This window comes from Pleurotus ostreatus (genome assembly GCF_014466165.1).
Source record: "Pleurotus ostreatus strain PC9 chromosome Unknown scaffold_9, whole genome shotgun sequence".
NCBI lineage: Eukaryota > Fungi > Basidiomycota > Agaricomycetes > Agaricales > Pleurotaceae > Pleurotus > Pleurotus ostreatus.
Window position 1 is genome coordinate 1,612,517 of NW_023503164.1, and position 26,502 is coordinate 1,639,018.

The 26,502-nt window shown below is 51.3% G+C and overlaps 7 protein-coding genes across 7 annotated transcripts; 2 read left to right on the plus strand and 5 right to left on the minus strand.

Moving 5' to 3' along the window:
• Window positions 1-7,310: 7,310 nt before the first annotated feature.
• Window positions 7,311-8,491, minus strand: PC9H_011712 (uncharacterized protein; the record flags this gene model as incomplete). The annotated part of the gene is made up of 3 exons (XM_036781195.1): window positions 7,311-7,379; window positions 7,430-7,920; window positions 7,975-8,491. 3 exons carry the CDS (start codon window positions 8,489-8,491, stop codon window positions 7,311-7,313), a joined length of 1,077 nt encoding a protein of 358 aa, XP_036627050.1.
• A 705-nt stretch (window positions 8,492-9,196) lies between these two features.
• PC9H_011713 (uncharacterized protein) lies at window positions 9,197-10,928 on the minus strand (the record flags this gene model as incomplete). The annotated part of the gene is made up of 15 exons (XM_036781196.1): window positions 9,197-9,364; window positions 9,414-9,443; window positions 9,500-9,662; window positions 9,721-9,731; window positions 9,791-9,861; window positions 9,909-9,966; window positions 10,021-10,169; window positions 10,223-10,331; window positions 10,388-10,401; window positions 10,460-10,471; window positions 10,528-10,560; window positions 10,615-10,696; window positions 10,759-10,783; window positions 10,833-10,861; window positions 10,914-10,928. 15 exons carry the CDS (start codon window positions 10,926-10,928, stop codon window positions 9,197-9,199), a joined length of 969 nt encoding a protein of 322 aa, XP_036627051.1.
• Window positions 10,929-11,987: 1,059 nt separating this feature from the next.
• PC9H_011714 (uncharacterized protein) lies at window positions 11,988-14,010 on the plus strand (the record flags this gene model as incomplete). The annotated part of the gene is made up of 9 exons (XM_036781197.1): window positions 11,988-12,041; window positions 12,096-12,454; window positions 12,511-12,681; window positions 12,736-12,836; window positions 12,889-13,151; window positions 13,200-13,358; window positions 13,411-13,559; window positions 13,609-13,713; window positions 13,776-14,010. The coding sequence occupies 9 exons, from the start codon at window positions 11,988-11,990 to the stop codon at window positions 14,008-14,010; spliced, it is 1,596 nt and encodes a 531-aa protein (XP_036627052.1).
• An 849-nt stretch (window positions 14,011-14,859) lies between these two features.
• Window positions 14,860-16,934, plus strand: ARMH5_2 (Flavin-dependent halogenase armH5; the record flags this gene model as incomplete). Its single annotated transcript, XM_036781198.1, has 10 exons — window positions 14,860-14,877; window positions 14,929-15,044; window positions 15,101-15,197; window positions 15,254-15,296; window positions 15,363-15,409; window positions 15,466-15,817; window positions 15,874-16,149; window positions 16,199-16,352; window positions 16,410-16,525; window positions 16,579-16,934. 10 exons carry the CDS (start codon window positions 14,860-14,862, stop codon window positions 16,932-16,934), a joined length of 1,575 nt encoding a protein of 524 aa, XP_036627053.1.
• Window positions 16,935-18,725: 1,791 nt separating this feature from the next.
• Window positions 18,726-19,969, minus strand: PC9H_011716 (uncharacterized protein; the record flags this gene model as incomplete). Its single annotated transcript, XM_036781199.1, has 5 exons — window positions 18,726-18,797; window positions 18,846-19,327; window positions 19,378-19,722; window positions 19,772-19,873; window positions 19,933-19,969. 5 exons carry the CDS (start codon window positions 19,967-19,969, stop codon window positions 18,726-18,728), a joined length of 1,038 nt encoding a protein of 345 aa, XP_036627054.1.
• Window positions 19,970-22,954: 2,985 nt separating this feature from the next.
• Window positions 22,955-23,846, minus strand: PC9H_011717 (uncharacterized protein; the record flags this gene model as incomplete). Its single annotated transcript, XM_036781200.1, has 5 exons — window positions 22,955-23,194; window positions 23,258-23,372; window positions 23,460-23,520; window positions 23,608-23,710; window positions 23,799-23,846. 5 exons carry the CDS (start codon window positions 23,844-23,846, stop codon window positions 22,955-22,957), a joined length of 567 nt encoding a protein of 188 aa, XP_036627055.1.
• Window positions 23,847-24,566: 720 nt separating this feature from the next.
• On the minus strand, window positions 24,567-25,853 carry PC9H_011718 (uncharacterized protein; the record flags this gene model as incomplete). Its single annotated transcript, XM_036781201.1, has 6 exons — window positions 24,567-24,629; window positions 24,684-24,949; window positions 25,007-25,225; window positions 25,321-25,452; window positions 25,504-25,544; window positions 25,600-25,853. 6 exons carry the CDS (start codon window positions 25,851-25,853, stop codon window positions 24,567-24,569), a joined length of 975 nt encoding a protein of 324 aa, XP_036627056.1.
• Between the last annotated feature and the right edge of the window lie 649 nt (window positions 25,854-26,502).

Sequence of the window (26,502 nt, forward strand, 5' to 3'; positions counted from 1 at the left end):
ACTGCGGATTTCATCCGGTCTACAAACTCGTTTGCGGACTCCATCCGAGACGGTGGCTGATGAGGTTCGAACCCGAGACGAGGATGACGGCCGGTATCCAGGAGGAAGGGTGACTGCTGAGTGGACGCATGGACCCGGTTGTTGTACGCAAACTCCGCCATAGGTAGGAGGCGAGCCCAGTCGTCCTGACGCTCTCCAACGAAGATCCGGAGATAGGACTCGAGTTCCTGGTTGGTCCGTTCCGTCTGTCCGTTGGACTGAGGGTGGTACGCAGTGGAGGCAGCCAGCTTGATTCCGAGCATCCGGTAGACTTCTCGGGTGAACTCTGTGACAAATTGCGGACCCCGGTCGGACACAACAGACCGAGGGAGTCCGTGCAGCTTCCAGACGTTCTGCAGGTACAAGTTTGCGGATCTGAGGGCAGACACTGTGGTGTGAGTCGGAATGAAGTGGGCGCGTTTGCTTACGGAGTCGACCACGTTCATGACAGCATCAAACCCATCGGACTCCGGAAGCTCGACGATGAAGTCAACACTCAGGCGATCCCAGCGTTCATCCGGAATGGGAAGCGGATGGAGTTCACCTATGGGCGGATGCCTTTGGGCCTTCGTCCGGAGACAGAGGTCGCAATGGCGGGTGTAGGATCCGACGTACCGGGACATGTTGGGCCACCAGTAGCTGCGTGAAACGAGCTCTAGAGTCTTCCATCTGCCAGCGTGTCCTGCGACCTTAGTGTCATGGTGCTGGGCTACAATGGTCCGACGCAAGTCCGGTGAGTCCGGAACGTAGATCTTACCCCGGAACATCAGGAGTCCGTCCGATTGAGACCATTCCACGCTCCGGACTGTCTTGCGACTGCCCTGGGTCTTCTTCAGCTCCTCTGCCGCCTTTGCCACTGCATCTTCAAACTTCGCATTCCGCACTCCAGTCCGGATAGCCGTGAGGATATCCTTCTCCTCCCCTTCAAGAGTGACACCCGTGGCACGGACGGCAAAGTAGGACGGCTTAAGTAAAACCACATCCTTGTTATCATCCTTACCATCCGAGTGATCTGAGCGGCGCGAGAGAGCATCCGGCTTACCCATTGTCCGACCCAGACGGTGCTGGAGAGTGAAGTCGAAGCGGGAGAGGTATAGCGACCAGCGGGCTTGACGACGATTGAGTTTCTGGGCCTTGATGAAGTACTCCAGGTTCTTGTGGTCCGTCCAGATCTCGAACGGAGTCTCTGCGCCTTCCAAGTAGTGTCGCCATTCTTCGAGTGCCCGGATGATTGAAAGCATCTCCTTGTCGTGTATTTCGTAGTTCCGCTCCGCAGCCTGTAGACTTTTAGAGTAGAATGCGACAGGATGCCATTTACCATCATCTGGATCCAGCTGCGACAAGACCGCACCCGTAGCGTAATCCGACGAGTCCGCTTCAACCCGGTATGGCTGATCCTCCTTTGGAAAGACCAGAACGGGCTCCGAAGTGATCAGCTCCTTGATCCGAAGAAATGCGGATTGAGCGGAGTCGTTCCACTGCCATTCCTTTGCGCAAGTGAGGTCGAAGAGAGGCCGGGCGATATGCAAGTAGTCCTTGATGAAGCGGTGGTAGAAGTTGACGAACCCGAGGAAGGATTGGAGTTCAGTCCGAGTCCGGGGGGTCGGCCAGTCCGCGACTCCGGAAACCTTCACGGGATCCATCTCGATCTTACCCTCAGAGATGACAACTCCGAGATACTCCACCTTGGTCTGCTCGAAGTCGCACTTGTCCGCTCGGAGGAAGAGCTTGTTCCGCTGGAGGATCTCTAGGACTCACTTGAGAACCCGGCGATGCTCTTCGCGCGTCTTGGTGTAGATCAGGATGTCGTCCAGATAGATAATAACCACACCTTCCGTAATGAGCTCCCGGAACAAGTCGTTCATCATGGTCTGGAAGGTGGACGGGCTATTCGTTAGTCCGAAGAACATTACCAACGGTTCGAAGAGTCCGCGCGTAGTCCGGAACGCGGCCTTCCTCTCGTCACCCTCCTTGATCCGGACGTTGTTGAAACCCCACCGGACGTCGAGCTTGGAGAAGTAGCGAGCGTTCCGGAGTTTATCCACCAAGTCCGAGATGAGTGGAAGTGGGTACCGATTCTTGACCGTCATGCTGTTGAGCTTCCGGTAGTCCTGGACCAAGCGGAGCGATCCGTCCTTCTTCTTAACAAAGAACACCGGGGCAGCCATGGGCGACTTGCTGGGGCGGATCCGACCAGTCCGGAGATTTTCTTCCAGAAACTCGTCCAGCTGTTTCTGCTCCACGGGGGACAGTGGGTAGCATTTGGTAGAGGTCGGTTCCGCTCCGTCCATTAGCTCAATGGCGTGATCCCACGGACGCGGCATGGGCAGTTCATCAAAGGACTCCTTGGCAAAGACGTCCTCGAATTCTCGGAGGAAGTCCGGGACTGCACTGTTCCGAGGATCATGGGGCTTGTTGCGCTGGAAAGCCAATGCGAGGCGCTGCGAGACCGTCTCCGAAGCTCGGACGTGTTCTTCCCGAAGACTCCAAAGGTACTCCAGAGTCGGAGGAGGAATGGCTGCGAAGATACGGTCGCCCTTCTCAAGTCCGGAGTCATCCGGAGTTGTGGCCTCATTGTCCTCGTCGTCGACCTCGCAGTCCTGAAGCTGCGGGAGATCGTCCGAGTGCAGTTCCTCGACCATTGGCATCGGACCCGTACAACACTCCCGGAGTCGTACGGACTCCTTGCGTCGGGTCAGCTTGTCATGGCGGAACTCCTTCCAACAGGTATCGCATCCGGACGGACAGCGGCTCATGGTCACCTCCTTTGTCTGCCAGTCAATCTCGGGGTTGTGCTTCCGAAGCCAGGTGTATCCGAGGATGATGTCCTGCCGTCCGATGTTAGTGACTGCGAAAAGCATCCGTTCCGTGTGATCCTTGAACCGGAGTACAAGGTCCACGACTTCGGAGATAGATCCGTTCTCATTTGGTGATCCGTCAACGTTGAAGACCGGAATCGGAGCGGACAGCTTGCGTCGGGTGAAACCATGGGCATCAGCAAAGCGCGGATGCATGAAGACTCCGGTGGCTCCGCAGTCCACCAGGGCCTGCAGGGTGCATCTGTGTTGTGTATCCGTGCTCTGCACTTCAACGGGTATATCTAGCGAAAGCTTGCCGGGCAGCGCAGAGATCTTATAGCTACTGGGTAGCCGCTGTTCCCACTGCGGGCGAAACCTTCGGAGTGTGCGGATTGTAACCGGAGTTGCTTGCTTAACGTCGGACGAATCATCGAAGTGATTGGAATCGTCTATTTCGTCTACGCTAAGACAAGCAAATCGGTTATTTACCAACGAGGTCGCACTGATCACTCGTTGGTCCGGACAAAATCCGCCGTGTCCGATTCCTCAACCGGGGCCATTCCCTCATCGTCTATTCCTTCTGAAGTCCCCGTACTTTCTACAACATTGGCCGCGGTCAAGAGATCTTCAATGGCGGACATCTGCTCCTCGGTGGTCATGAACCGGACGTCGTACCGGAGTGGGCACTCGCGAGACATGTGACCGGGCTTGCCGCATCGGTAGCAGAGCTGTGAGGTGGCAGGTCGGGAGCGGGTGTGGTCGACATCCATTGGGACACCGGGTGAGAGAGCCTTTGGAGGAGGCGGAGGTTGGAAACGGGGTTGCAAAGGTGGGAGCTGAGTCCGAGGCGTGGGGAGCACACCCGCAGGAGTCCGAGCGACTCCGGAGCCGGCTGCTGGTCGGACAAGGGATCCAGAGTTTCCGGAGTGCACGCCAAAGTGGAAGGATTGGTTAGCAGCACGGTTGTCAGCAACCCGCTGTGCTGCCTTGTACCATTCCTCGAAGTCATCCTCGTCCGGACAGTCTGCGGACTCGGCAATGCGGCTCTGGATGATGGAGTCCAATCCACGACGGAACTTCATCGTCATGTTGGAGCCCTCAGTGTATCCAGACTGGTCTACAAGGTCCCGGAACTCGTCGAGGTACTCCTGGAAAGTCCGGCGGCCTTGGTGGTACCGGGTGGACTCCAGTTTTAGCATGGCAGCTTCGCGTTCCCGATCCGGAAGGAAGCGAGTCCGGAACTCGGTTGCGAAGGCGGCCCAGGATGCGAAGTACGGATCCTTCGGACTCCGGAGCACCATGTCCGCGTACTCCTTAGCTCGATCCTTCTGGAAAAAGAAGAGACACCAGAGGATTTTGGCCTGCTCGGTCGGAAAGTGGTCCGGACAGAGCTGGAAGTAGATGGAGCATGCGTTGTAGAACGCGCGACCATCCTTGCGGTTTCCGTCGAAGATCGGGGGAGAGGCGGGCTTCAAGCGGGAACGCGGGGTGTTTTCGGATCGACTCGGGGCGTGCTAGGAGGCTTTGGTGCCCCTCAGCTCGGAGTCTGGAGTTGTTTTCGGAGTAGTCGGACGGGGTGTTAAGAGGAGTCCTTCAATTTGGGCGAGTGTATCCTGGATGGAGCTGATTTGGGTTTGGTGTTCGTACGTCTGAGCCCACAAGGTCTGCAAAGTCTCGGAGTCCGGTCCTGAAGCGACTGGCTCGGATGGCGGGATCTGGCTGGAGGCGCCCGGCATTTCGGAGTCGTCAGGGGAGCGAGGGATGGAGTTCCTTGGGTCCTCAGAGGTGGGTGGGAGTAGCAGGAGAGCGTCCGGAATGTCCGCAAAACCGGAGAGACGTCGAGAACGAGTCCGGAGTGGCGCAGGACGTTTTCCGTAGGGCTCTGGTGCCAGGATGGGAGATCCTGTTCTGCTGTAAGGGCAACCTCAAGATGGCCAACAGCGCAGGCCTAGCAGAGGGAGAATCCAAAGATAATGAATAAGACTAACTACAATACATGAGAGGGCTGCTCACCTAGCAGAGGGAGAATCCAAAGAGAACAGGATAAGGATTCTCCATGCTAGGAAGTGAAGTATATACTGTAGTAGCGTGAGAGGAATGCAGGATAACTGTACAGTACACCAGCCACAAGTCCGAGCAAATATCACAAGGTACAAGGGAACATGTGATAATGAAGTGGAGGGTAAATGCACAGGAGTCGTGCCAGCGACTTGGGGGAGTAAGGGCGAAGAGTAATGAAGTGGGGGAAAAGGATAGAGGTAGCCCGGACAAGTCCCAAAGAGTATAGATGAGTCCGAGCGAGTCCGAAGTGTCCGAAGTGCGGGAAGACTCCGGAGTCACCGGACATGGCTCGGATGCGAAAGGAGTGGGTGGAAAGGAAATGGAAAGGAAAGGGAGCGAAAAGGAACGAAGGGGAACAAAGAGAATGTAGGTAAGAGTCCATGGGATGAAGGAAAGGAGAGAGAGAAAATAGGAGTGTCCCCTTACAGTGACGAGCTTATCAGCTTTGTCTCCGCTAACCGTCGCATTATTCAAGGAGATCTCACCGACCCCCTGTCTCTCCCTCCTCGCTACATTGTGTTTGCGACCCTGTACAATAAACAGTTCCACGTCAGAACCAAGTTTAACGTACCCCATGGGCATGCCTTCCCGACTCGCATCGCGGGGCCCGGACTCAGATTTCTGGGACTTGTTGTGGCGAGACCCACTATACCACATAGAAATCCCAGGGACCGTTACCAATCCCAGACCCCGTATAATCGGCGTGCGGCGGTCCCGCCTAATCGTTTGGGCCAGTCTAGACCTATGGTGGGCCAGAGTTCTGGCGGACCTCGACGGTCGGAGGCCGGAGAATTCGTGTTAACAGCAGAAAGGCACGATGTCGTAACCAACCTCCTGCTCGATATGGTAATGAGTAGTGGTGTTCCCGCCGCTCCTTCCCTCCCTGTGCGCGAATCTTCTGCCGTCCGTCGCGGCGGTGCTTCCCTTCGCCCAGCTACGCAGAAACATGAGAAGCATCACAGACCCACTCCGTACACTCGCACTAAGAAAATTCGTCCCACCATTATTCCTACCAAGCCAAGTCGCAGCGCCAGTTCATCCCCAATCGATCAGAAGATCTCGGATCTTCCAACATCAGATGACATTCCCAACACGGACAAGCCATGTGAAACTGTTCCTATCGACACTTGTCCCTCGCCATCCGGTTCTGATATCGAGCTCGTCAATACACCAGCTTCGGTCTCATCTGAGCTTACGACCATCAGCGAAGATGTTGACATGAACATTGAGAATGACAAAGCCAGTGATTCCCCTCTCTGTAAGGGGACACTCCTATTTTCTCCTATTCCTCCTGTCCCACCCCCTTCCTCCTCGTTCCTTTCCCCTTTCCTTCATTCCCTTTCCTTTCCTTTTGTCCCCTTACCTTTCCGCTTCCCTTCCGTTCACTCCCTTCGCATCCGAGCCCCGTCCGGTGACTCCGAAGTCTTCCCGCACTTCGGACTCGCCTCGGACTCGCTCGGACGCTTCGGACTCGCTCGGACTCGTAGATACACTTCGGGGCTCGTCCGGGCTACCTCTATCCTCCTTTCCCACTTCATTACTCCTTGTCCCCACTTCCCCAGGTCGCTGGCACGACTCCTGTACATTCCCCTTCCACTTCATTATCACATGCCCCCTCGTACCTTGTGATATTCGTTCGTACCTGTGGCTGGTGTACTGTACAGTTACCCTTCATTCCTCCCACGCTACTACAGTATATACTTCGCTTCCTAGCATGGAGAATCCCCATCCTGTTCTCTTTGGATTCTCCCTCTGCTAGGTGAGCAGCTCTCTCATGTATTGTAGTTAGTCTTATTCATTTCTTTGGATTCTCCCTCTGCTAGGCCTGCGCTGTCGGCCATCTTGAGGTTGCCCTTACACTCTCTCCAAGGTTCCCACTGTGGAACTTGCGGACCTTTCCATCTCCCAGGGCTCCGCTATTGCCGAGAGCGCCAAGTGAATCTGTTCTACAGATCCAGGAGGGCGTATGTAACAGAAATATACCCGATACGGTAAAGCCACGTCTAGCGCTGGTTAGTCACACTCCTTTATAGCTACACTCCTTAGTATATTTACTATCATTAGTCTAACCTTAGTCACTCCTTTATTTAGCCTATATACTCTGACAGAGTCAATGGTAGTCTACTATATAGTTACGAGCCCTATGTACATTGTAGGGCAGTGTTGCACAATCAGGACGACTTACCCCTGTCATTCCCCTGTGCGACCTCGTGTGACGCGACACTTCCCTTACCGGTTGTCTCTCGCCACAAAACCAGTGTAAAAACGGATCCTACATTACATTTCGGACCCGTAAAAGGTCCGTCTTTCGAATTACTCGTAGGCAGGAAAACGTGAATTGACATGGATAGTAAGCAGATCTTGGATCTTATAACCAGCTTTCCCCGTAAACCATCAGATCAGGTCTCTTCATTAGCTTGATATCTTGGGAGTGGCCATCAGGGATTTGATAGTGTCTGTATGCAATTCCATGACAACCTCCTAATCATGGATGTCAGGACTTGACTTGTTGTCCAAGGTCTATTACTCACCGCTGCAGGTTTAATCTCTTTCGTGAGGCCGACGCCGACGCCAGCCCACATGACTGTGCGGCCCACCTCTCCCTTGGTGGTTGCTTCGTTGAAGAGTCTCTGCCTCTCATCCAGGCTCAACCCTTTCTGGCTGTCAGTGACGATTTCGTTGGACAGAGCTCTTCCGTCGTGGTTCTCAGGCCAATTGCACCCCGGTACAGCCATGACCTCGTCGAACATCATGCCTCTCGCCGTCGCCCCGAAATCAGCTTTCACCAACTCGGCTTTCATGTCGTCAGTATAGATAGACTCCGGAGTAAACAAGAATCGTGTCCCGACTGCTGCTCCCGAGGCTCCAAGAGTGAGGAGAGCTGCTACTTGTGCCCCGGTCGACACACCTCCGGCGCCGATCACTAGTGGACCTTGACCCGGTGGAAAGGCCGCAAGGATCGCCGGGAGAAGCGAGAACAGAGGTGGCGCGTATGTAGCGCCATGTCCTCCAGCTTCGATACCTATGGGGCATATCCTCAGCAATCAGACGACGAATACTGCACTCTATGGGTTACCTTGGGCCACCAATACATCGACACCCCACTCGTTTGCGGCCTTCAGGGCCATCTCTACGCTGCTGACAATCGCGAAGACCAGCGTCTTATGTCCATCGCTACGCTTCGCATCATAGTCTCGTACAGACTGGATATGTCTTCCCATATTAGGACCGAATGCAAACCATAGCGCCTTAGGCTTCTCGGCCAGTGCAACATGAATCAGAGGCTCATCTAACGCCTCTGTAATATCCAGGATCCAGTTGATAAACCCAACACCAACTGGAATCACTTCGCCGTCCGGAATGGAGAGGGACTTCCGGACGCTGCGCAGGTTTTCTCTGATTTTTTCTGCATCGTCTAAGCCTGGTATCGTCACGGACTCTGTGTTAATGGATTTCCGAGTCCCTAATCTAGGCTTGGCACTTGCCTGCCGGAATGAAGCCAAAACCACCTGCCCCGCTGACTGCGGCAGCCAACGCAGCACAAGAACCGAACGCCATGGGTGCCAAGGCAATAGGGCTCGAAATACCTGCATGTCGACCTAGTTAGTGCAACACTCACCGGAGTGATGCTTGCTAACGTACCGAGTTTCTCCGTGAAAGGCGTGATGATTCGTTCCATGGCAGAGGCGACAAGAATACCTGAAGATGTGGGGTCTCCCTACGCCTTGCTCTCTCGGCTTTTGTAGGTTTTCGTTGGTTTCAATTATCCCAAGAAATCAATCAGAGACTGTTCGTTCATCGTTGTTTGATGAATCATGAAGATGAATTCATATCTTCTATTCTATTCTAACCGCGATACTCGCGATGACATCGGACAGTCGACGAAGATGTAGAGATTGAGGGCAACTCGGGCGTTCTGTCGACCTTGGATCACGGCCTACCTGAGGGTTGTATACACGAAATGCTGTCGCTTTCTATATCCGATGATGACCCAATCATTCCAGTAGGAAGATAGGTATGGTATCAATTTAGTATTAGATTGTATTGTTCGGTCTTTGAGGCAGGGCGTACACACAAGATATATTTCGACACCCACAATCATATACACAGGATGTTGGGCCGGAACAAGATACAAAAGGGACGAAAAGAACAGGGGTGGAACCAGAATAAAGCAAGAGGTACATGGTTTTCATAAGAAATGAGTCGAACAAGCGGTTTCAACAGGTGCGCGATCATTATAAGAAATAACTTGGGTGATGACTTCTAGTGTGGTCAAGGGAAGATCATTGGAGTTTGCTTCACTGCGTATACTGCGGTCGAACCGTGTTTTCTTGCGACGGGTCTACGGAGTGTTCAATCACCTTTGTAACATGTACAGCGGCACTCTGATCAGCCTCCAAATCAATATCTTTTCCAAGACGTGTCGACGTAGAAGCTGTCCCGAGCTCGTATACACCTGTGACAATCTAGACGCATGTGAGAAATATAACCAGATACACAGCGCAACAGAGGTACCTTCCGATGGTCCGTCTTAGACCTTGTAGTCTAAATGGGAAGACGAGATCAGCGCTAGAGTACCTTGAGCTTAGGAGGCGACATACTGTTCTGTCAGTCCGCCGCATCATGCTTTGGTTATTGTCACCACCGAACAAGACATTTGACTCGTCGTTTATAACAAGGTTGTTCCATCCAGCCCGGGCGTTCAGGGTAGACAACAGCGAGTTGGTGTATAATTTGCAGAGAGGGAAGTCCCATGCGAAGTTCCTTGGGAAATTAAATGTTAATAACGAACCCAGGCAATTGCGACTGCCAAGAGGCTCACATTGACGTTTGCTATCGGACACAAGATATATGAGTAAGAATGAGAGTCGTTTGGGCGACTCGATACTCACATGAAAGGCGTTGAAACAAATCACGTCTAAAGTAGCGAAGAGAGCAGTGATCATACCTGTCTGGATGGTGACTACAGGCGCATGAGCGAAGTGTGGCTAGTCAATAGGCTGAACTTACGCCGCATGATCCTATTCACCAAGTCATCCGTGCTCCGAACACCGGTCTTCCTACGATACTGGAGGACGAACGGTCAACACCAGGGGCGGTCGCATAAGGCTGCAAGGCGCACCAAGTGGTATACAAGGCTGACTGTGATGATGATGTCCGTTGTGGCAGCGGATGTCAGCCATGTAATGATACCAGGGGCCATCCGTGGGAGGCGATCATAAGTCATACTGTCCGTAACTTTGGTAGCGATGGGTGCAGCAATTCCGCCAACTAATGCAAGTTCTTAGTCAACAGAAAGAGGTGATCTGCTGGAATACACTTACTGAACGATGACATGGCAAAAAAGGAGATTATGCCAGTCAGTACTTTGGACTGACTGATGATCTTGATTCGCCAAGCGAGGAACAGCTGGATCGGTGTGGAAATAAAAACCTGCAAGAAATAAGTCTCGTAGAAGACGGATGCGAGGTCATAATGAAGGGACGAACCGTCACAAATGGGTCTGGCACATGTATTGAGTAAGCGTCGGATATGTAGGAAATGTAGTTCGGTGGGCATACCTGCCAACAGCACTTTCCAAATGGAAATAAAATTAGAGATGTAGGTCGAAGCTAGGTGCAGGACTTACTTATAGGAATGTTGGTTATTCCCTCCTCCGTGCCTGTAATATCGTTGTTAGCGGTGTGAGCATACACCCTTTAGAAGAAATGCAGACCGTAACGAAGAACAAGGGGCTCATACATGGTGAACATTGCCAAAGCGCTATTCAGAGTCTCCACAAGAAATAGATAGAGAATCTGGGTCGCACAGAGCACTGGGGTCGGAGGCATATCGGCAACATAAGGCCAAATCAACATACCAGATAGCGGATCCATTTCTTGTCGCTGAAGATTGGTCAGATCGATGGTGATAAACTGAGCACGCAGAGCTTACTTCTTATAGGTTTGGTAGTATATGAAACTCTGTCCGGTGATTAGTACCCTCTCAATATTTGAAAGGAATCCCCCTGCGTACTTGGACAACTAACATCTAGCAAGTGGGAAGCGAAATCAGTATACATTTGCCAAGAGGAGATCATTTCGCCAACCCCATAGAGAATGTTGTTGAGAAAGGTCCCAATGAGCATCGGCCCAAACCTAGTCGTAGAATCATGGATTAACTGTCCATCGTACTAGCAGTAGACGGGACCATACAGTAATTTGACGTCTGGCATTTCGGTGGGGCGAAGTTGGGTGCCATTAACTTCAGAATTCCGGATGCTCTTAAAAGCGAAGTGAGGACTGAGAACAGACCGTTAAAGCAACCACATCGGTATTTTAATCTAAGAAGTAAATGTCTTACTCAGGTATATCAATGATGCGTGGCCTGGACACACGAACACAGTGTCCGACGAGCATGGATACTGATTGTTGTATCGAACAACGTACCTCATGAGTTATGAGTACCTATAGGTACCCATCTTGATCGGATTAAGAGTACCAGGCGGACTCCCCTTACAATAGAAGATTCTTGACCGACAAGGGCATGATGTTAGGTTGTCCGACCAAACTATTCAAGTTTGCGGTCGCTGTTTACAGATCTGAAGGGAGAGAGGCGCCGCCGGCGGGGCCCACACCATATGCATCGGAGCTTCAGTGTTGAAGATGAAGTTCGAAGAAGTTAAAGCGCACACGGCGCTGAGGCTCTAAAGTCTCTCATGGATTATTATTAGTAGTAGGTGCCCTCACTGCATCTCCGATAGTCCCGGGCGCTATTTTCGATACGTGGGAATGTTTCCATTTACAGCTCGTATGAATCTATTCAAGGCGGTCTGTTTGATATTGGTTTGATGACATCTGCTCAAATCAAGTCAATAAGGCGAGGGACTTGACAGTAAGTGCTTTCTGATTCTTCATACTCTGATTCTGATGTTCCCGCCAACCTCCAGACGTATCGATATCAATCCGCGGCTGGTACTCAGACGCGGCGCCATCATGGCCGCAGGTCGAAGGGTGGGGGTACCGCACTTGCAAGACAACCAGCTTCTTGCTTGTGAATAACTGTTTTACCATATATAAAAGACAGAACGAACCTTGAAGGTGCGACAAAATGTCTGAATTGATCTTACACAATATTGGGCCCTTCATTCGAGACAGCCTCTTGGTGAGGCAATTTCTCTCCCTTCTTACTACATCTCATACCATCTATCTTCCGCAGATTTATTCTACGCCATTTGTTGCCGCTATTGTTGCTATAGGGCTCCTTTGGCTCCTTATTCAGAGGCCCAACCTCGTCGACAAGGAAGGGAATCCGACCCCTCCAGGCCCACCTATACGCTTCCCATTCCTTCGTAGATATCCCGAAAGGCCCTTGTTTCGATGGGCCAAGCAATACGGCCCCATATATTCCGTTTGGATGGGGACCCAGATTTTTGTTGTCATCAACGACGCCCAGATGGCTCGCGACTTACTCGTAACCAACGGTGCGAACTTCTCAAGCAGGTGGTCATACTTCGTCAAGAACCAAACCATATTGAACGGTGGGGGAATCACCGCTACTAGGTACAACGACACATGGTTAGCTTCGTCTTACACCGAACGTCACAACCCCTAACCGCGGTCCTCACTTACAGGCGAAAGCACCGTAGGATCGGGATGTGGCTACTCAACTCGAAGGCCGTACGCAGCTATGCGGAGATGATCGACTACGAAACTCACATTCTTGCGCGGGCGCTCTACGAATCTTCGAAGGGAGGGCAAGTTGCCATCGACCCGGCCCCCCACGCTGGTCGTTTCGCGTTGAAGCAAGCTTCCCTCTTTCGTATCTGTATATGGACGATACCTGACCCAATCTGTAGTACCATGCTCAGCCTTACGTTTGGCAGTAGAACGGTCACTGCATCCGACCCTCTAGTCCTTGAAGCCCTTCGTATAAACATCGAGTTTATGCGCTTGACAGGTATGGCCTACATGAATTACTTACGCGGTAGCTTTCTTACGATAGATGTCAGGCCCTTGGACAAATATGATCGACTTCGTCAAAATATTGCAGTGGCTACCAACTACTACTCGCTATAGAGCACGCAAGCTTCACTTCGACGTCATCGCTATATACGGCGCGATGATGCTCCGTACCAAGGCTCGCATGGACGCAGGAGATGATGTTCCAGACTGTCTGGCCAAAACACTCATAGAATGCCAAGAGACCGAACAGCTCAGCTGGGAGGATATGTGCTTCATAGTCGGTGCGTTCACTATCGGGGGTGTACATTCGGTGAGGAATCAGTCACGTATTTGTTTCGCTAAACTGAAATCTATCAAGACGTCCGGTGTTATAGAATGGTTTATTGCGCTTATGCCGTCGAACCCCTCCGTACAAGCGAAGGCACACAAGGAATTGGATTCAATCGTCGGAACCCTTGGTTGGCCAAAAGCGGACGACGAAACGAAGCTCCCTTACATTCGGGCAATTGTCAAAGAAGTGAGTCTCCACCACAAAAATACCGATTGAAAGGCTTTGACGTATGCCTTAGGTCTTGCGCATGCATTCCCCTTTCTGGATGGGGACGCCACACTGTTCTGACGAAGACTTCGTGTACAAAGGGTATTACATTCCCAAAAACTCGGTCATGATACTCAATGTATACGCTCTTCATCACAACGAAGAGCGATACCCAGACTGGTGCGTCACGGTGCGGGGTACCCTTATTCCTTTACTGACAACCTGTTAGTTGGACCTTCAACCCAGACCGATACTTGGGGGACACTCTTAGTGCCACTGAATCTGCGAAGCAGCCAAATGCTCTCGAAAGGGACCACTGGGCGTTCGGCGCTGGGTAAGTGAAATTCAAATCCGAATTATCTGACCGTTGGTTCTGAACTGTTTCACCCTCGTCAGTCGGCGCATCTGCCCTGGGATGGAAATGGCCGATAACGAGCTATTTCTAGCATTGGCACGGTTGCTGTGGTCCTTTACCTTCCATGAAGTGCCTGGAGAAACCATTTGCCTGGATGAATATGAAGGTTTATCCGGTCGAACACCGTTCCCTTTCAAGGTAGTCCTAAAGCCAAGGCACGAGAACGTTCGCGATATAGTGATAGAGAAGAAGGAGGTGGTTAAGCATGTGGTGTAGTCCGAGTGTAGTTACCATGATATATCATCATGGACAGATTAAAGCTTGATCATACACCTACTTCGTCCTGATTCTGATCACGCACCAAGGCGTCGGGAGTAGCAATTGGGACACAATTCTTGTTCTGAAGCGGTCATGCGAGGTGTGATGTTTGATTCGGCTTGGCCTGAGGATGTCGGCACTCATTAACGACATTGTTACGGGTAGCGACTTCCGTTAGAGGAGAGGCGGAGGCTCTACAACGAAGCCACATCTGGAAAGTGAATGAATCAAGCAGCTATTTTGGCTGGTGTTGCAGTAGGCATCTGATGAGATCTTTCCCCACAACATAGTTTATTTTTTACCTCTCAATTCATCGCTCTGTGAGTAAATCAGATTTTTTTAGCGGTCGGAACTCTAATCGTCGATCCCTGCATCATAAATGATGAAACACACTGCGCGCCCAGTTTCTTCTACTTTCGTGTTATGCTGCAAATAGATCTCTACTTGTACAGCTCGGTCGTTCCGCCGAAGATTGGAGATTTTTTGGAATACTACCAGTTATCGTAATAGTGTGCCATGGACTTCTAAATCATTTGATGAGTGAGATGGAGAGGTACAGGGCTTACATGTGCGGCCGGAAGGAAGGCCCCTGATATCGAAAGGGGCCTAACTTTTGATTTTATCCCTTGCTCCGATCCAGATGGAACAGTGCACGTCTCACGGCAATACCGCCTCATAATGTTGTGGTGCTGAATATACATAGACATCCCACCGAGTACTCTCTGATTGTGGGCAGATATAAAAAGGTAGATGTGAGTAGCCTCAGGACTCAGCGCTCAGCATCCAAGCTCCAAGTCTTAACTCGAAATGTCCTTACCCAGAATTGTATGACTTGGCATTGTTTCCGTTAGCAGTCTACTGACAGTGCTACCTTAGCCACAACGTACCACCGTCCTTGTCATTGGCGGAGGACCGGCGGGAAGCTATGCATCCACCCTTCTGGCTCGAGAGGGACTAGATGTAGTCCTGCTTGAAGCGCTCAAGCATCCCAGGTATTCAGGATTGTACTGCAAGCGGACCAGTTGGCTAACATGCCCGTATTGCACAGGGAACATGTCGGAGAGAGCATGCTCCCTTCAATGCGACAATACCTTCGCTTTATTGATTTGGAAAACGAGTACGATATCAGAGGTTTTCTTCACAAGGTGGCTATGATACTTCCGACCCGATCAAGAGATATCAACTGAAGGGAGTTGTTTAGCCAGGCGCCTTTTTCAAGTTTATCCATGGTGCACCAGCATGCTGTAAGTGTCCAGTGACCGGGATTTGGCCACTCATTGACAAGGTTCACTGATCTACCGTGCCTTTAGATGCTGACTTCGATATTCTCGGACGGGACAAGAACACCTGGCATGTCGTGAGTACAGTACCCGCCTTGCTCTGATAGTAGAAACTCATATGAAGGTTGTATAGTTTAGAGCAGAAGCTGATGAGCTCATGCTTCGTCATGCAGCTCAACAAGGCGTTAAAGTCTTCGAGGAAGTCCGTGTCGACTCAATTGAATTCGCAGGCAGTGACCCTACGACTTCGCGTCCCATCGCGGCCAACTGGAAGTCCAAACTTGGGGAGACCGGTGCTCTCTCATTCGACTGGCTGATAGATGCCTCCGGTCGCCAAGGCCTTATGTCTACGAAATACCTCAAGAATCGTATCTACCGTGAAGGCCTGAGAAATGTCGCCGCGTACGGGTACTGGGAACATGCGGCTGCCCCAGTCGAGGAGGGCAATCCTCGCCAGAATGCAACTTGGATTGAGTGCCTCACTGGTTGCTGTCATTTTGCCAATCACTGCTCATACGTACTCATATTTATTTCATTCTAGATAAACGAGGCTGGGCATGGCACATACCTCTGCACAACGGCAAGACCTCAATTGGCGTTGTCATGCATCAAGAGACGTCTAATCAGAAGAAGGCTGTTGGACCCAAGGGACTTGAAGCTCACTATCTAGACCAGGTCAAACTAGCACCAGGTGTTCTCGAACGCCTGGGGCACGGCGCGTCCTACATCACCGGGAGCGTAAGAAGCACTGCTGATTTCAGCTACCATGCGAAATCGTATTCCGGCGACCACTACCGCATCATTGGTGATGCAGCAGGTACGGCTCTATACCCTCTTACTGTCTCACGTGTCTCACGTCAGGACAGCGTTCGTTGATCCACTTTTCTCATCGGGAGTGCACATTGGGATGACGGGTGCTTTGTCCGCTGCGTGCACTATCCTTGGCTCTATGAAAGAACAAATTACCGAAGTGGGAGCATGCGCTTGGCACGATGCAAAGATAGGCATATCACAGATCAGGTATACCTTGTCCTCGCTCTTACCTCACATCAGATGGACTGAATATTTGAGATGAAGGTTCTTGCTGGTCGTTCTCAGCGCATACAGACAAATGCAACACCAAGGAAACTACACAGTGTTAGGCGATTTCAATCCCCAAGATTTTGGGCGTGCCTTTGAGCTCTTCCGACCAGGTGCGCCAATCTGCTCAGCTTGATGTATTTTCCAGGCTCACTCCTTCTATCAGTTTATCAAGGGCAACATGATGTAGAGAATAAATTGACCAACGAAGAGCTCGAACGAATGATCGACTTCACCCGCAATTTCTTCCTGCCAATTTCCCAAGACCAGCATGCAGCTGTTAGCGAACGACTCGGACATTTCATGCCGATCAACGGTCCAGTCATGGGACCTGATGACCTTGCGAAGGTTCTCGATGACGACGACAGCGACGCGAAGGCTGTCCTTCAGAAAATCAATGCACGTAAAGTGCTCAGCACAGAGATGGGTTCATCAGGATTGAATTCGGAGTCTGTCAATGGGTACACGCTGATTCTGGAGAAAGGCCGGCTGGGGATGAAGAAGGAGATAGGAGTTGCATAGTGGGAGGCGACGCAATTATGGTTACTAGTTTCAATTAAGGATCGCCCAAGGGGCGATCCAAAGACCTTGCTTGTGGTTACATCAGAATCTACCTAGTTCTCTACTCACAGAATTTACCGCGCCCGACAATTGCCTGTTACTGTTACTCGTTTTTGGTGGGATTGAATGGCTTCGTGCGCAGTATGGACTCGGATTTAGACGGCACTATCCAATGTACGAGCGACCACGACTGCTAATCGGCAGTAAGCACAATAAGCACTTGCCTGGGGGGTAGACAAAGCACCGCGAAGCAAAAAAGTATAGGTGAGTGTAATAAAGATGGTTTAAGGTACTTGTGCGCATCCATATATCATAGCATTGGGAGAAGCTTAGGCTACTATCCTGGACTTAGTTCGTTCATACTAAGCGGGTAGTGGGTATCAATGAGGTTCTATTATAGCTCACGCGAGGACACAATTGTATTCTAGTCGTGTCGATATGGGGGATATAATCCAACATCGGTCAGTCATGCAGGGCTATTGCTTGTTCAATCGTGACGGCTGAATATTGAATGATAAAGAGTGTTATTTCTTGGCGGCGAGTCTTCGATTTTCCTCCTCTGAGTGTGCGTCCAGGGTTTGAGTGCAAAGAAAGGGTCTCAGCATCATCGCCCGAGTCAACAAGGAGGACTTCGAGTTCGTCAGATTTGATACTCCAAACTATATGGGTATGGGTTCGGTTGTCTGCATTTGACAAGGTCTAATTGAAACGATGCGACTGTCTGGCGTAGAAGCATGCCAGACACGACCCGAAAGCTGCGTACGAAGTGTCTGACCAAGAGAAGTGGTGGTCCATCCGTGAGGGTGTTGGAAGGGAACGAACCAAGAAAAGCTTTCCGGGAGGTCGTGGTTACCGTCTTACTCGCCTCGCCGGGAAAGCCCTTTGGATTCCAGGCGAGGGGTAGAGACGGCACCACCGCACGAAGTCCCATGGACAGACAATGAATAGCAAAGGAAAAGTGAAGGGGAAGGGGAAACAAAACAACACGAAGGAGGGATCGAGAGACAGGATAATAGAAAACGAATCCCATACCGTGCCAGTCAACGCCGACATGTGCACCAAATTCCCCACTCCATCCCACATTGCTGCGACCCGCGATTTGGGGATCTAACGTGAACACCACAAGCATGACTACCATGAGAACAAGTAGGAGAACACCCAAATAAGCAACTGACCTTTGGACTGATTCACGAACGACTCGCAAGCTTGAGAGCCGTGTCCTAGTCCATGAGATTGAAGCGCGGACGGTCGCTAGCCAGTGCTTCAAGCTTCAGTGCTTCAATCCGCCGCAGTTGCTAAAACGGTGGCGACCGAGCAATTCACTGGTGGTGGGAGTAACAGAGAGAGTCTGCGGTCGGGTGTTGGTGTAAAAGTACACACGGTCATTGGCGCCAGTGCCTCCCAACTTTCAACTACTCTATGTCGACGTGTCTTTTGTTGTCATAGATGACTGTCCGACACAGAAACTTGAATACTACGGTCGACAGAGTACGATCACAAATTCACAACTGGACCAGCTAGTGGTGTTGCATGATATGCCTCGAATACAACCGACATTCGACTTGATCGCTTGGGCATCGTTTGTCAGGGCATCATGGTTATACAAGAAGACTTAGGCGGGCAAGCACAAGGAGCGTTTTCGACTCAAAGTACAAAAAAAGCATGTTATTCATTGAATACATATTGTTTCGTGTACAAGGGAGACATCTCGATATCCTGACTAGGTGTGCTTGCGGCGCCCGCGTGTTAATTTCACTGCTTCAACAACTTCGGGATACCCTTGAGTACTTTAACTGCATCTGAATGCAGCTCCAAAAGAACATCCTACGAAGGAAATTAGCGATTGGTAAGACATCGAGCATAGCCGCTTACCTTGGTAGGTTTGATTTCCTTTGTCATACCCACGCCGACACCAGCCCACATGATGGATCTGTTGGTTTCTTTCTTCTCGGTGGCCTCCGCGAAGAGCCTCTGCCTCTCCTCGAGGCTCAAGCCCTTCAAGCTATCGTTGACTATATCGTTGACAATAGCACGCCCGTCGTGATTGGGGGGCCATCCCATCTTGTCCATAACCTCGTCGAACATCATTCCTCTAGTGGTTGATCCGAAATCAGCTTTGATCAGCTCGGCCTTCATTTCGTCGGTGTACACAGATTCGGGGGTGAAGAGGAACCGGGTACCAACTACGGCACCCGCTGCTCCCAAGGCAAGCAAGGCCGCAACTTGCGCACCCGTAGAGACGCCCCCGGAACCAAGTACCGGCGGGTGGCCTGGTGGAAGTGCGCTGAGGATCGCTGGAACAAGAGAGAAAAGTGGCGGGGCAAACGAGCCGCCATGCCCTCCAGCTTCGATACCTAGAAATCAAATGAGCGTCATAGTGAGCAAGGATATACAAGACAGATACCTTGGGCCACGATAACGTCAACCTTCCACTCGTTTGCGGCAGTGAGTGCGGCATCAACAGAGTTGATCGTAACGAAAATCAGTGTCTGAAGGCGATCTGACCGCTGGGCATCGTATTTCCGTACAGTAGCGATGTGTTTCCCTAGGTCGGCGCCGAAAGCAAACAGGATAGCTTTTGGTTTCTCGGCCAACGCCACAGGAATGAGGGGCGTGTCGGAAGCCTCAGTAATGTCGAGTATCCAGCCGACAAAACCGATCCCGACAGGGATCGGGGCCCCATCAGGGACAGCAAGGGCTTTGCGCGCATCCCGCAAGTTTTCTCGGACTTTATCCACGGTGTCCAAACCTGTGGCACAGTTATCGCAAAGGATAGCGACCAAAGGTGACTATCTCACCTACGGGGACGAAGCCAAATCCACCAGCACCACTGACTATGGCAGCCATGCTTGGATGGGCACCAAAAGCCATAGGCGTCAGTACAATTGGACTGGGGATGTCTGGATGTGTATATTTCTCTTGTCAGTCGTGCTATGCGAGGCAAGAAAAATCACCCAACTGAGTTTCTCTGTGAACGGAGTGCTTATTGGTTCCATGATGAATGTAGCACGCTGATGAGTACACCTCTCTCGTGGACTTTATGTAGGCATGGATCGTGTCGTCAGCTGTACACATCAGACGAGAATGGAACGGTGCGAAAATCGGGCGCATCATTGTATCAGGGCCCTACATCAATGTCCGTAGTTCTAGCTGTGAAGATATGAGAGGAAACATCAGACCTTACGTGGAGAAGGGAAGCCGTCAGCTGAATCAATCTGGATAAAGCTTATTTATGACCTTGTTCTGAGAGTCGTGAGTTCGAGTTCGTCGGACTGGGTGTGAGAGTCGGCCAATGTAAGTGTTTCTAAACTATTTCTGAGAGTGGAACAGTACTACTCGCCGTTAACCACGGCCTTCCTCAAGGCTCGCCGTCTTCTCTGGAGCTGCCCGCGAATCACGAAGTCTCTATGCTCGTAAATCAACTCAGTTGAGTTGTTGTGACAAAGATGCGGTACCACGGAATACCACGTCGTGTGGTCAGTACCTCTTCAAAAATGGTACTTTGGTACGCGAAATTCGGTCCTCCGCGTCCTGTGGATTGTAAAAGCTTGAGAGGCAACCTAAAGAGCTTCTGATGTTCTATCGAGTCTCAATCATTGTGGATTTGGGGTCTTCATGCTGTGAAGATTTTGGCGGCACAATTCCCTGCGACATGCAACGGCACATCCTTGTGACCTACCTGTCATCCATCATATCAATCTGATACATGTGCTGCGCTTTGGGCGGCGGTACCACGATGGTGATGCCTGGTTATCGCCCACCCGGCGGTGGTGGGTGAGTCGGCAAAATTCCCAGATAATAGACTCACGTAGAATGTGCGTTTTTCTGATTTAGATGGTGCTGGCAGATATACCATAATGTTGGCTAATATTCGGGATCCTGCCTGTATGCTATGCTTATCTGCCTTGAATACAATACGCGTTGCCTGGTTCAACAGAGAGAATCTGTCTTCGCCTCAGGAATACTTGAATGGTCGATGATGAATTGTTTGTTTGGGGGGCAGTACTGATGGCTGAGTGGGTGAAAGCGAGTGTATTTTTCTGCGATACTGGCGGACCATCAGTTCATTCTTGCTTACAGCGACGATTTGCATGGTTCGGCAGAGTAAACCGAGCGAGAGGTCGAACTAAAGGTGCGGCGGCCTATCCGAAGTGCCATACGGCTAGAGGGGAAGCACAAGAATGCATCTATACCACAGAAGATGACTGCTCTGGAGCGTACGACACTCGCCGTACCTCGGTAAAGAGTCGCCTCCGTTATATCCCTCGGTTACTGACACAGGCTAAGGCTCGCCGACCACACCATGACACTCATCTAACACTGATCAACCGTTCAACGATTCTAGTTGGCCGACGGAGTGGTTCCCGCTCCCTAGCCTAGTCCATACCATTTATTTCTTGTAAGTAGGGGCGCGAAGGGCCTTGAAGGGCCCGTGTAGTGTAGGCAGAGGAAGAATAATTTCGGCGGAGGTTTCGACGCAAGGGAGGGATCCCCTTCGGGTGAGTCCGACGGCAAGGATTCATTGGACACAGCGGAGAGGACATCGGGGCCTGAGGGTCATCTACTATGCCTTGATGAACGCTATGATTGGGCGAGAGAACCACTCCGAATACTTGAATAGTTTGATAGCAAAAATGAGTTGAACATTGAGAAACTCGAGCCGAACCGTGTCGATCAGCGTGCGCCCAGTGAAAGAGTATGATTGTCGATGATACCGTGTTTGGTTGTCGAGCCAGCCTCCTCATGCGTCACAGTGCATTCAATGCCGAAATAGTCCCAACAACGACTTGTGAGGTCTCGCAGATATCGCAATAACTCCAGTTAAAGGCGATTGTCGGAAGTCATTGAGCCACCGCAAGTTCATTCCACATTCCCCACGCCGACAAGGGGGAAAATACCAAGGCATGGGTACCGAGGTTTCTAGATACCTTCGTGCGCGGATTTCTTGAGTTGGAGTCGATACCAGGTCCCCAGTTAAGGAAGAAAAGACGCTGCTTCCAAATGGTCGCCGACCCTAGTATGTTTATCCGTCCACCCTGCAGCAAGATTTGTCTCCTGACGTTGGGTTAGCAGCAACTCTCAAGCGATTTACTAACACACCTCGAATCGGTTCTCCATCTCTCCCACCCAGCCCCAAAGTCAGTGACGAGGTTTTGGGTTGAACTGGTTGACGGTATCCTGGCCTCTTTTTAGCTCACGACTCTCCTCGTCCATTGGGGAAAGATGGAAAGGCAGTGAAAAGGGGTTATGGAGGACGCTGGGACACTTGAGAGGGAAAGTTGGCAGGAAAAGAAATAGGTTAGTAAAGACTTACACGTTATAATTTCGTTTTGCACGGGAAAATGATCAGTAGCGTCTGCACGCCGCGGCATCACTACAGCACCAGAAAGGGATGATAGGTATAACAAGCAAATCTCGCTTGTCCAACGGTGAACGAGAGGTAGTGTGTGCCTTTGACGAGTCAAGCAAGAGTCAAGAGAGCCAAGACTCCCGTGTCTGGCGCTCCATATTTATATCGCAGCCACCTACCACTTTCACGTATCCGAGAAACGAACACGACAAAGTGAACATGATTACCTAGGAGGAACAACGCCGCACGAGCAAACACGAGCTACTACTAGTAGGGGAAATTATTAGTGAAGAATTAATACCTCGTCGTTTGGTCGGAATGTTGAAGATGAACACTTGAACAGCGGTGTTAAGGGGATGGATGGATGGATGTAAAGTCCTCGCAATCCCCCCCTTCCTGCTGCGTTGAAATGGACGCGAGGTGTTCATTCTGTAGGCAGATACAGGCTCAGACAAGGTAATACAGATACAAGTACTCATACAAGGGTCTAGCAATGGTATCGGGCATGCATAACAATCTGATGGCTGAACGACGGGGCCACCGAAACGATCCCTGCGCGCTATATCAAATAACGTCGGGAATGTCTGATGAGCCAGTGTGGGTGTGGGCGTGAGGGTATCGAGGTAGGTATTCAAGCAGTAGACATGGGCCTGCCTGGGAACGTTGCATGACTGTCCCTGTATCTGCTCGCCCTTGGGTCCCACCGTCCATGCAGCGGCTCCATAAGAGCCCCATTCGCAAATGAGAACAGGATACTCAGGACTAGTAACACAGAAAGGATGATCCATCCCAGCCACGCAAATGCGAGGAGGGCGGAGAGGAGACGGCACGCGCCGAATTGTTGGCAGAATCCTAGGTTCCCCCAGATGGACTGTGCGTTGCGGTGCGGTTAGAATGGCGGGGGTATTGGGGGAAGAAGGTGATGGAGACTTACCGATGCAACGGCGGAACCTATGAGCCAGAACAGCCAAAGGACTCCCAGTCCAATCATCTCATCCCGGAAGAGTGTCACGGGCCGGTCGTCGATCCGTTTGTGGATAACGAAGATGCTGCACAGCAGAACAATGCGTTAGCACCCATGTCTGCCTCGTGTTTGGACTGCGGCTGCGCGCTGCGATGGTGGGGAATGAACGCACATGTATATACACCAACCCATTGTTATCAAGGTCGTGAATATCAGCTCGGCGATGACAGGGTCTACGGAAGCAAATATCGGAAATCAGCACGGTCGTATTTACGGTAGTCATGGGCTCGGGAAATCTTGCTGAGAAATATATCACTCACCATAGAAATTGTGCCCCCCATTCAGAGGATCGCCCGCAGGGAGATGGGTTGTGTAGTGTATCCTCGCTGCGCTGAGACAGAAGAGTATGAACGAAAATAAGCCCTACATTCCCGGAGTCCGCAATCAGTCTCCTTCCCAGTTGCTGTTCGGCAGCGCCACCATCGGAGTGTGGCGCCTGGCTACAACTCACCAAAGTAAAATACAGAGCAATCCGCAGAGGCGGCAGATCGAAGGCCATAGTGGGTAGTCTGACACGCAGGGGGGTTGAACGCTGGGTCGGTGGTTGTCAAGCAGACAGGGATTATCGAGTGAAACGTGGATGCTGAGGGAACGGAGCGGTGTGTCGCAGTGTGGCAAGCAGAAATCAGTAAGCGAGAGTGGGCACAGTCGAATCGATTTATATAAATGTGGCAGTGAAATGAAATGAAATGCGAGGAGAGAACGAGGATGTGATGGGGAGAAGCAAAAAGGACCAGCACGCACCAGGCGTGTTGCGACGCCTCGTTTATTGATTCATTTATCCGACCACATACTCCAGCTCCGTTGCCACCACAATCTTGCGCCACACTGCTCTCTTAGGAGAGATAGGGGTGGTCCAATATTCTTACCAGTCGTCAATCCAAGCACAATACATCCAATGCTGGTCCATCGGAAAGGCAGCGCAGCGCAGTTGTGGGTATCCATCCATGAAATTAATCGGGTATGTCAAGTATGACAAGTACGTTGATACGGTATATGTTCCCAGAAAATTAGAAAATCCAATTTCTCCTCCCGCGAATATGATTATATGTTACGAGATAAGGCCGGGGCTGTCGAGGAACAAGGACGTATCAACGTGAGCGGACACTTTTGGTGTAAGGTTAACGACAGTAAGGGTGCAGATAAATACGGCAGACGGTGTGGAGGTTCGGGGCTAGCGGGTGGTGGAACGAAGGAAACGACGGGTTGAAGAACTGGTTCATGGTTCCGAAGGAGGATCGTGCATGAAGATGTTCTGGCCCTTGACGTTAATGAAAGAGTACTATTGGAAATCCGGTCAGAAGGTTCGGGCACGAAGAATGGCGGCAACACGGACCTCAGCCAAATCCGCCGACCCATGTCGGTTGTAGTTCTGATAGACCAAGTTAGGCTCCGTCATGAACGGCCTGAGTCCAGCGTCCTCCAACATTTCCCACCACTTGAGGAACTCAGGGAACTTCTTGTTCCAGGCGTGAATCTCCAGTTGGAGTTGGCCGAAGGGCAGGGGCAAGCCAGCGTCGACGTAAGGTTTGATCAAAGTTGTAAGCGTGTCGAATTCCCAGCCCTCGATATCAATTTTCAAAATATCAATATGGGTATGGCCTGGGAATCGTGGGCGGTAAGTAAGGGAGGGTCCATTGCTACGAAGCATGTGCATACCATTCGCTTTCATCAAACTGCTTAGCGTCCAGAGGGGCATCTTCTCGTCGTCGTGCTTATCCTCACCACCCAGAGCGTAAGGTTTGAAATGAGTTCGGTGGCTGAGGCGACTGGGGATTTGTGGCCCAAAGGATTTGACGGAGAAATCGTAACCCCAAACTTGACAGTTGTCCGTATTGGTGAGCAGCTCAGCCTCGAATGACGATTCGTAGTTGATGCCTAATCAATTATGTTTCGTAAGGATCTTTGCAGCTTTACAGCATGAAATGCAAGGCGGGCCCGATCATTGAACATGCGGTAATTCATTTACTCACCAACTGAGTAAACGACACAATCCGCTTTCTTCTGTACGCGTGACAGCCCGCAGACCCACTTTCCTCCGTCTCCCATGGCACCAATACGCTCGACCTCATGAGGACAGTTGTACGCGGCAGGGAAGAAATCCCCTGAGTGAAATTCAGCTGCTTTCAAATCCGACGTGGCAAAGAGGCACTTACAAACCGTATACGCGGGCCAGGGGTCCTTGTCAGGTGGGAACCTACAAAGAGCACACTCGTAAGTGTCTTACTCAGAAAAAAGAACGGCAAACGCACATATCGACGTCGTCTGCTGTTGGGCCGAACTTCTTGATCATTGCCTGTCGGTCCCGTAATACCTTGTTATAAATACGATCGCTTCTCTCTACCCGCTTCGGGAGGCCATTGTCAGTGTAAATGGTGCTCGTTCTGACCGGGGAGTATTGCTGGGGCAGGTCCAGATTATATGGGCTGAGCATGTAGAATGTGCCGCATATTACGAGAAATACGAAGAGAGTGTAACGAGGGTGGCGCTGCCAGACTCCGGGCATGGTCGTACTCTGGTTGAATAGACGACGTGGGGAACGGGTGGGACGATGAGGAACCTCCTGCAGTTGAATGAGGGAGGGGAGAGAATTGGAAAAGATTGGATGGAAAGGAGGAATCGACTTGTACTCTGTGCAGGAACAATTTAAGACTCCGCGCGTATGCTGAGAAAGTTCAGCTTACGTGAGTGATGCACCACCTCCGTGAGCTTGGCGTGCGCCAATTTGCTGTATCTTTTTGCCAATTCTCATCGTGATATTTTTCTGTTGCCTTGATACCGCTCCAAACGTTGATGAGCATGTTCCATGAGGCCTTGAGGCCTCAGCCACCCCCAGACACTGCGCAAACCGTCGGCAAAGGCGGACGTTTTGCATCCAGCTGGACGTCCCTAGCGGCGTCGACGAAAACTTCTGGGGTGCGGGGTCAGTCAGCTGGATGTCCGATCAGAGATTGCCGCCCAGCGCAGCCAAAATGTCAAATATGCTCCAAACCCCAGTTTTGTTGTGGGTACCAGGATAATTTGGATCTGCTTCCGCCGCGGCGCCCCCGACGATGAACGACGTCGAGGCCGACGTCGAGGTCAGTGACCGACTCTGTTCTTGCGTACACGTGATGTCTAATCCCGGCAATATAATGCCCGGACATCATTTACAC